At 32.6% G+C, this 9,613-nt stretch overlaps 1 protein-coding gene across 1 annotated transcript; it reads left to right on the forward strand.

Annotated features, from left to right (window-relative positions):
- The first annotated feature begins 217 nt into the window (after positions 1–217).
- Positions 218–8,768, forward strand: LOC143620550 (bifunctional 3-dehydroquinate dehydratase/shikimate dehydrogenase, chloroplastic-like). Its single transcript, XM_077092225.1, has 10 exons — positions 218–567; positions 6,170–6,275; positions 6,376–6,594; positions 6,665–7,005; positions 7,068–7,131; positions 7,226–7,334; positions 7,768–7,917; positions 8,028–8,176; positions 8,276–8,438; positions 8,520–8,768. The coding sequence occupies exons 1-10, from the start codon at positions 353–355 to the stop codon at positions 8,561–8,563; spliced, it is 1,560 nt and encodes a 519-aa protein (XP_076948340.1). The 5' UTR covers positions 218–352; the 3' UTR covers positions 8,564–8,768.
- Positions 8,769–9,613: the final 845 nt, after the last annotated feature.

Here is a 9,613-nt window from a genome sequence, read left to right on the forward strand (position 1 = left end):
GCTGGGACCTACCTCTTCAAACTCCTTCCTTCCATTTTCAAATTTCCTCCTGTCTTGTTCACAAAATCACCATTTTCTTAATCATTTTGCACCATCATTGAAGGGTTCTTCACTTCCATTTGCACATGTTTGACTTGTCCAATTCAATGTAATTAATAAATTAATAATTAATCTTCCCCAACAGCTAATACCTGCCACATTATTTTACTCACCAACCCCCAATCTCTTACCAACTTTTTTCCCAATATAAATTCCCAATCCAAATCCTCCCTCATTAACAAGAGCCAACTTTTTTAAAAAAAAAAAAAAAGATTTTGTTGGTTCTTGGATACCAATACTAATAGTTAGAAAAATGGGTAGTGTGGGTTTGTTGAAAAAAACAACAATGGTATGTGTACCGTTGATGAGTCATTCCGTTGAACACATGGTCGACGATATGGTCCGGGCCAAGAATGAAGGTGCAGACCTTGTGGAGGTCAGGTTAGACTGCTTGACGGCTTTCGAACCGGCACGAGATCTTCCAACCATTGTTTGTAACAAACCGTTGCCGATTGTTGTCGTCTACCGGTACGTACAATTAGAATTGCACGGCGTACAACTCGTGTGCTGCGTCATCTTTCCCTCTTTTACGTTACCGTTCATGGACTGTTTCTCATGGTTTTTATTATTAGTATAATATACATGATTATTTTATAATTTAAGTTTTCTGGTTACCTATTGGTGATTACAATGGATTTTGAAAGATTATATTATTCATGTCGAGTGGCATTAGTTTACAATAAGAAGAATTATTGAAACCGGTCATGTTTGTGGTTATCAAATTGAACCTGACATGAACTTGAAAGTGGTCTAAAAGCATTCATAATTCGTCTATTAAATTCCCTTGTTTTTATACAGGGAGTTGTTTTTAAACATAGAATGGTTTAGGTTGTTGTAAGTAAAATATAAAAAATTCAGTGATTTTTGTCTATATTTGAAAAGTTCATGTTTCAAATTATAATTTCTAATATTTTTTGAAAATGATTGTGAGTTAACGAGAGAAAAAAAATAGTGAATAAAAAATATTATTTAATTATCAAAAAATATTTAGTATGTTTTAATGTAATTTTGAATTTTTAAATAAAACAATGGATGCGAATGCTTTAATAAGCATGAAATCGAACTTAATACATGACTTCTCGTGAATTTACATAAACACAACTTGTTGAACCTGAATAAAATACTTTATTTTCTTTTTCTTTTTATATATTAATATTGCAAAATTACAAATTCAGATATTACTTTTAACTTTTTTAAAGAAATTATAGATCTATACTCTGTCAACTAAAAATTTAACATAATATATAGTAAGATAGTTTAAGTTACCATACACAACACATTTTATTAAACAAAAAAAGGTTAAGTAAATTAGATTAGCATGTACACTGTTAATATTACAATATGACATAATATAAACATGATATACATAGCAAGATATATGTTAAATGACAAGATAGTTTAAGTTATTGCACAAAACACATTTATTAAATAGAAAAAAAAAGGTTAAGTAAATTAGATAAACAAGTACACCCGTAAATATGTGACGTTAACACAAAAACTTGTTTGTCTAAAATGTTTATGGGTTTAATGCGAACCTTTTTAAACTAAACCCACACTCAAAATTTTAGAAATTCAATTTATTAAGTTTTTTAATAAAGCTTGTCATTTTCTTGTAATTTATTACTCATAAAAAAAATAATCGAAACCGAAGATGTCATTTTCCTACCGAACTTATTTTAAAGTTCTTTTCCAATTCGCTGTTACATTCCTGTCTATACAAACTTTCAACTTAAAAAAGCTTATTAGTTTCACTAATTATCTACATAATAATCCATTTTTAAATAAACAAGCGTATCAGAATAAATTTTGAATAAAGAACCGTATAAGGTTAACATAGTTGGTTAGTTACATGATTTGCATATCATACTTAGAGAAATACCTACACGTAATTATGTATTTTTTTACAGTTTTTTAATTTGAAATTGGTTTGCAAAGTGACTGAATTCATTTACGTATCCAAAAACAATACATATAGTTAATGGGTGACAATCTTGACTTTAGAAACACATGAACGATTTTTATGCTGCTTGTCACGTTCATGTGTCTGTATTGTTTCCAACTATTACAATTTGGAATTATATAAAAACAAAATGAGAACAAACAAACAAAGATCAAAAAGCCAACTAGTCTATATGCTCTTTGATTTTCTACGCCAGCTTGCAAAATATTGAGTGGGACCCACAACCGGTTCCAATACATTTTTTTTGCTGGTGTTATTTATTTATTGTGGCCCTTTATTTCGTACAAAGGTTATCTCATATTCCCGTATAATAGTGTTTGTGTGAGCTACTAAAATTGTTAGTTTTTTCTTATTTGTATTTTTGAAGAGCAAAACGAAATACTAAAAGCTTTAATTTCAAATTTTTGAAATAGTTTGATGCATTTTGTTTTTTCACAAGTAAATAAACAAGTTTTAAAATCTCATCTAAATATTCTTTAATTTGTAATGATACTTTTTTATATTATTAATTAAAAAGCCTAAAGGTATATAATAATGGCCTAAATATAACATAATGTTGCTTAGGTGACAATTTTTGATATGATACGAACATAACATGAAATTAATCAGTTTTGAGTTGATATTTTAACCATTTAAAAACATGTCATGTTCTACTTGAACTTTTTAATTAAAGGTGTATTGGTTTTTATTCATCTCAAATATTATTTTTTTAGTCGCTGCCAGTCCTAACTAATGAATTGTCTGCTGACGGTCCAATCTTTTAATGTATTTGTTTCTAACGATTCGCGACTGACATAATCATAACGCGGTAGTTGCAGGTCGCCTATAAAACATTTTTTGCCGGAAAACTCACATTTTTTCCGAAAAACTCTAACATTTTCGTCCTAAACATCTTTGTAACCTTGGATTGGACCTTTACAAACCTTTTTATAACAAAAGCCCTAATTATTGAGGTTGTCAGAACCTTAGAACCATCGTTGAAGTCGGCTTGTGGTGCTCAAGCGGTGGTGGTTGGTTGGTGATGATTGGTGAGTCAGTTGGTGGTGGTGGCGATGTTCAGGTTGAGTTTTCCGGCAAAAAATGTGACTTTTCCGGCATAGTTGTCAATAGCGACTATAGCGCGCTTCATAGCGTATCGGCCTTATGCCACTACATGTTACTTGGCGGCTAAATAGCGACAATATAGTGACTTCTGGCGGTTCCGGTGCCGGAGCTGCAGTTTTTGCCGGAAACAAGGAAGAAGAAGAATACATGGCTGCATAAGCGGCTGTGTCTTTGTTTTAGGTTTTTTAGGTTTAAATAACTTTACATATTTTAACATTTAACCCCTTTTACCTTTCAGTTGTTTGTATTTGGTCCCTAAAACTTATCAATTTTAACATAAAAAGTTTGAAATTAGTTTGTCTATTTCAATATTTAACCCTTCTATTATTACTACTTTACATTTAGTCCTTATAAATCTATACATAAATAAGTTTAAAATTGACATTATATATATATATAAAGATTATAAATAGCTATTTTTTATATTTATAAATTTTTTTACTACTTTACCGCTAAACACGAAATAGCAGTCGCTATTTACTGCTATTCGCTATGTAGCATACAGGTAGTGTGTCGCTATTTTCCGCTATTCGCTATTGACAACTATGTTTTCCGGCCAAAAGCGTTTTTCGGTGACCTGAAAGTAACGGCGTTAGGATTCTGTTAGTCGCGGACCGTTAGGAACAAATACATTAAAATTAAAACATGAAAACGTCAGCAGCCAATTCGTTATTTAAGACCGGTAGCGACCAAAAAGTAATAGTTTTGATTAATAAAAACCAATATACCTTAGTTAAATGGTTTGTACATGGCTTTACCTATTTGATTCGTTTAGTTAAGAAACTCAACTAGCAGCCTCTTTAATCAAACCATTCAACCCATTTTTGATGCCTTTAAGTCTTTAACCCATTATTTTCACAACCCTCAACCAAATTAACATGTTTACAACTTGATAATAAATAACCAACCTATATGTCACATTTTGATTAATAAGTTAAACAGATCATGTTTTCATTAAACGATATTAAAGGTGTGCGGGTTGTGGTTGATTTATTTTACACGAATTAAAATACAGTTCGTGTTTGAGTTGAAAAAAATTCAACCCACCAGCCTGACATCCTAATTTTGCTCACTCTTTGGAATTTATTTTTTTTATTAAACTTTTTAAGAAACTCTTCATCTTTTTAAGGGATTCTGGATCTGGTCCCCAAACATAATTTATTAACCACAAAGATGTGATAATTTGTAGGACCTTGAACATTAAAATTCCACGTCACCATTATCAGTTTCAAGAACTCCTATCAATTTTGAGCCCAACATAAATACATTTGTTGATCCTAAAAACATCATGTACATCAAGCTCAAAATCTTCTAGCTAAAAGCATGGTTTAAAAAGGCGTTCCGAGGCGCGCCTCGAGGCTTACGCTTCGGCAGCCTCGATAGAAAAACGCCTAAGAGGCTTAGCCTCATAAGGGTATACCGAAACCTAAGCCTTGACCTTTGTGAGGCGGTTTGAGGCGGTCCGAGGCGGTGAGGCGTCGAGGCGAGGCAGTGAGGATTAAGCCTCACTAGAAGTTGTAAAATATGCCAATTTTTTTTATTTCTTGGACTTTTTTTTGTTGAATATGGTATTAATAGAGATACAAGGCACTTCTCGACTTCCGACGGCTAATTCCGGCGTCGGAAGCATGCCGGAAGCCTACCGAAAATTAAGAAGAGCGGCTGCAGGAATAAGTAGAAGCTGCGTGAAGAAGCGTTTTAGCCTTTTAGGTTTAATAAAGTATCGGTATTTTAAAATTTAACCTTCTATCTAAAACATGTTTACATTTAGTCTCTAAAAGTTTTTAACTTTTACATAAAAAGTGTAAAATTAGTGTGTGTACCTTAACATTTAGCCCGTTTATCTTCACTAGTTTATATTTGATCCATAAACTTATAAAATTTTACATAAAATTTATAAAACTAACATTATTTATTTAGATTATATATACATATTCTTGGTTTAATAAAAGCGTTAGGCGAGGCGAGGCATTTTGGTTCAAAACTCCGAAGCGCAAAGCGCTAGGCGCGAAGCGAGAGCTTCACGTATGTGAGGCGCTCAATTTAAAAATACTAAAAATTAATTATACATGGCATATTTCACTTGAAAATCAATCATAAAGATAAAAAAATATTTGTAAAACTAAACATGAATACTTAATACGTAGGTTAAACATTATAAAAACATATTTAGAAGTTGCAAAACACTTAAATTCTTAGAGTAAAAAGTAAAAGGTATAGTAAAAAGTAATAATGAAGAAAAATACCTCTTGAGTTATAAACATATGTGTAATAATTAGGTGAGTTTGAACTGATTTAAAAGATGGTAGTGATAACTAAGGAGAAGATAAACTTGAAACGTTTATAAGGTTGATATTTGGAGAAGATAAACTTTGAATACGAAAATTAAAGAGTGGTTTGAATTAAATATAGAGTGATAAATATATATAATACGGTTGGGTAATGTTTTATAGATGAGCCCCAACGTTATTATTTTAAGCAGATGGCCCAAACAGCTACATTTTCAATCTAATTTGGACTGAATCACATGAGGCGTTGCCTCAAGCGCCTCACGCCTCGCCAGCTAATGCGCCGCCTCATGGCGCCTCATGTATTTTAGCACCTTACGTAAAATAAGGCGCTTTCAAAAACGCCTCGGGCGCCTCACGCCTGAGGCGCGCCTTTTAAAACCAAGTACATATTTAATTTTTTAGTATTAAAAGTGTGATAATATATATAATATATACATATTTATTTTTTTAGTATTAAAAGTGTGATTAATATATATTATATATATTTTTTTATTTTTTTTTAATTATGTTTCGAGGCTTACGTCTCGGTCCGCCTCGAGGCTCGTTTCCGCCTTTTTAAACCTTGGCTAAAAGAAATATATATATGCTCATAATATAATGCTGCCTAAGTAGAAAAATGGCACCCAAAATAGCAGCACTTTTCCCTTTGTTTCTTACTTTGGTTATAACATTAATATCCACCTAACAATTTAATAAGGTATTAATCTTTTTTTAGACCAAAAAGGGATGGTGGATTATATGATGGTGATGAAAAGACAAGGCAAGAAGTACTTATACTTGCTAAAGAATTAGGAGCAGAATATATTGACTTGGAGCTTCAGGTAACAATATATAGTAATTAACAATTATTTGACTGTATGCAAACAATACATAGATATCAACTTATCATAATATGTGCACGTACATTTATATAATACTCAGGTAGCTTTTGAAATAATGGAAAAACACAAGCTGAGTCAGCAAAACAACTGCAAGATAATAGTTTCTTCTTTTGTTGATAAAATCACGTCTTCAAAGGAGGATTTAAGCCATCTTGTAACACGAATGCAATCAACCGGTGCACATATTATTAAACTTGTCACATCCGCAACCGATATCACAGAACTATCAAGAATCTTTCATTTGCTTTCACATTGCCAGGTACAAATTATTTTTCTTTTATAAAAGACTTTAAGAAGGCCTGCCCTTTAAAATATTTGTATCCATGCAGGTACCTTTAATTGCATACTCAACGGGTGAACGTGGGCTTATTAGTCAATTACTCGGTCCGAAATTTGGGGGCGTGCTAGTGTATGGGTCACTTGAAGGGAATCAAGTGGCTGGTCTACCAACTCTTGCTAGCCTTAGAGAAGCATACGGAGTTGAGCATATTGATGCAGATACAAAAGTTTTTGGGTTGATTTCAAAGCCCGTTAGCCATAGCAAAGGCCCGATTTTGCATAATCCTACTTTCAGACATGTGGGCTATAATGGTGTTTATGTTCCAATGTTTGTGGATGATCTTAAAAAGTTCTTTAATGTTTATGAAAGTCCTGACTTTGCTGGTTACAGGTATGTATGTGCATACTCATACACGTTGACCGCAAGATTTGACTTTTGATTATTACTTGCAGTGTTGGGATACCATACAAGGAAGCAGTGATGGAATTTTGTGATGAAGTGCATCCTCTAGCTAAGGTTGATATTATCATTTCAGCTATTTAATTTTATTTTTGATTTGCTAAACTTATAGTTTTTTTAATAACCTATGCAATGTTGGTTTGTCTTTCAGGCTATAGGCGCGGTTAACACTATTGTAAAAAGGCTAAGTGATGGGAAACTGATTGGATATAATACAGATTGTGAAGCTTCTATAACTGCAATTGAAGATGCACTTAAAGGTATTAGGAAAAAAAAGAAAAAGAACATTTGAAAACTAATATAACTACATTTAAACTATATAAACTTGTTAAAATTTCATCTTTTTAATGCTGCATAATATCGAATTAGTTTAGTTATAACATAGAAGAACATTTCAAAAATATACACATAATATCAAATGGGTTATATATGGGTCACATAGCAAATTTGTCAGGTCAACCAATGGGTTCAACCCAAAACTGATCCAAACCCTCAAATTTTATTTTAGGTTCGTGTCGTGACAGAAATACGTACCCCTAGAATAATAATAATAATAATAATAATAATAATACATTGATGGACGCCTTTAGTCCAATAGTTTGCAGGTTTGTAACATGGACGTTCCCTAAAATGAACGTGGCTTAAATTTTCTGTTAAACTTTAGAAAATGACCAAACTACCCTTTAACTGCAGCTCGAGGTCTGGTGAATGGAGAAGCATCGTTTCCTTCTCCCTTAACCGGGAAACAATTTGTGTTGGTTGGTGCCGGTGGTGCAGGGAGAGCTTTGTCATTTGGCGCCAAAAGTAGGGGAGCCCGAGTTATAGTTTTTGATATTGACTATGGTATGTTTGACTTTGAAAAGCCAAAGTATATCAACTTTACTGTCTCTATGTTTTAAGTTTATGTGCCAAGTGAATAATGAAAGCTAATACTCTATTGTTTGTTTTTAAAGATAGAGTAAAATCACTAGCTCAAGCAGTGTCGGGTCAAGCTTTGCCATTTGAACAGTTGACGACATTCCAACCCGAAAAAGGCGCGGTCCTTGCCAATGCAACACCCATCGGGATGCACCCGAATAAAAACCGAATCCCTGTTTCCGAGGTTAGTTATTCAAACATTAACTGTCCTTAACAAAATTTAATGTACTAGTTAATATTCTAATAAGTGACAGTACATGTTTTCTTATTATAATTATTTTAGGAAACCTTGAGAGATTACTCTGTTGTATTTGATGCTGTTTACACGCCTAGGAAAACGACACTTTTAGCCGATGCTGAAGCGGCAGGTGCCATTATTGTTAGTGGGGTCGAGATGTTCCTGCGACAGGCGGTTGGGCAGTTTAATCTTTTCACTGGTGGCAAAGGTACTTACATATAAAACATGACCAAAAACAATATTTAATGTTCTTTTTTTGTCTGAGGTGTGGTTTCTGTGTTTGTTGCAGCACCTGAAGAATTCATGAGAGAGATTGTGTTATCAAAGTTTTGATTGAATGGTTTATAAGAAAGAAGATCTATTGATTAATAATGAAACAGATCTAATGTTCAGAATCAGATGAAGAGCTTCCGATATGAACATGGGTTGCTGTTGTTGATTGTTTGGATACAGTCTGATGTATATTTGTAGAAACTTTATGTTGTACCAACTCTTTACTATCTCTTGATTTTTTATTCATTAGACTTGTTTAATTGTATGGGTGTTTATTGTACCTTTGGCGGTTTATTGGTTCAGAATTACAAAAATTATTATTTATGTTTAAACTCAATTTCACTCGTTGTTCTTAATCTTCAAAATTGATTTGTTTACAAATTCAACACTGTTTTGTCCTTTGGCCGTAACCTAGTTAGTTTTTCTCGTTAATTCAAGTCATGTGTCTTGCGCAATAGGACAAATTAGTCAATTTACCTATTTAATTAAAAGAATTTCAATAAATTAAAAAAACAACACACACACACACATATATATGTATATATATATAAAAGAATTTTAATAAATTATAAAATCAACACACACACACATACATATATATATATATATATATATATATATATATATATATATAGGGGTGAGTTAACATACAATAATCGCTTAATGTACATTACGTACGTGAAAAACGTTCAAGGTTAAAGCCTAAAACGTCCAGCCTTATAATATGATATTTTCAAAGGTTAAAAACCACCACTCAAAGTCAAAATTTATCGATTGAAGCTTCAAATTGATGATTAATTGGATTGGTTTCAAAGACTAAATGATCAATTTGCTTCAATTCTAATTTCAGTTCTTATAAAAAATCTGAACAAACCTGTGAACAACAATAGGCGATGGTGTATCACGACGGTGGCTGATGGTTTCGACGGTGGACGGAATCGTTGGACGGTCACGAATTGCTGAATTGTCACACCCAAACCTAAGGCGGAAACGCGTGGGCGCGAAGTGATTGCTCACAACTCACAAGGCACTAACATACATATTAGGGACAATATCTAATTACTTTATTAAATTAAAACCAAGTACACAATATTCAAAATATTTTAAAGT

Source organism: Bidens hawaiensis, unplaced genomic scaffold (genome assembly GCF_021521415.1).
Source record: "Bidens hawaiensis isolate Kalapana, Puna unplaced genomic scaffold, B.hawaiensis_p1.1 tig00002602_1, whole genome shotgun sequence".
NCBI lineage: Eukaryota > Viridiplantae > Streptophyta > Magnoliopsida > Asterales > Asteraceae > Bidens > Bidens hawaiensis.

Coding starts and splice junctions, on each gene's coding strand:
- LOC143620550 (XM_077092225.1), top strand. CDS start 353: ATGGGTAGTGTGGGTTTGTTGAAAAAAACAACAATGGTATGTGTACCG. Junction 7,006..7,067: donor CCTGACTTTGCTGGTTACAG/GTATGTATGTGC, acceptor TATTACTTGCAG/TGTTGGGATACCATACAAGG. Junction 8,177..8,275: donor ACCGAATCCCTGTTTCCGAG/GTTAGTTATTCA, acceptor TAATTATTTTAG/GAAACCTTGAGAGATTACTC.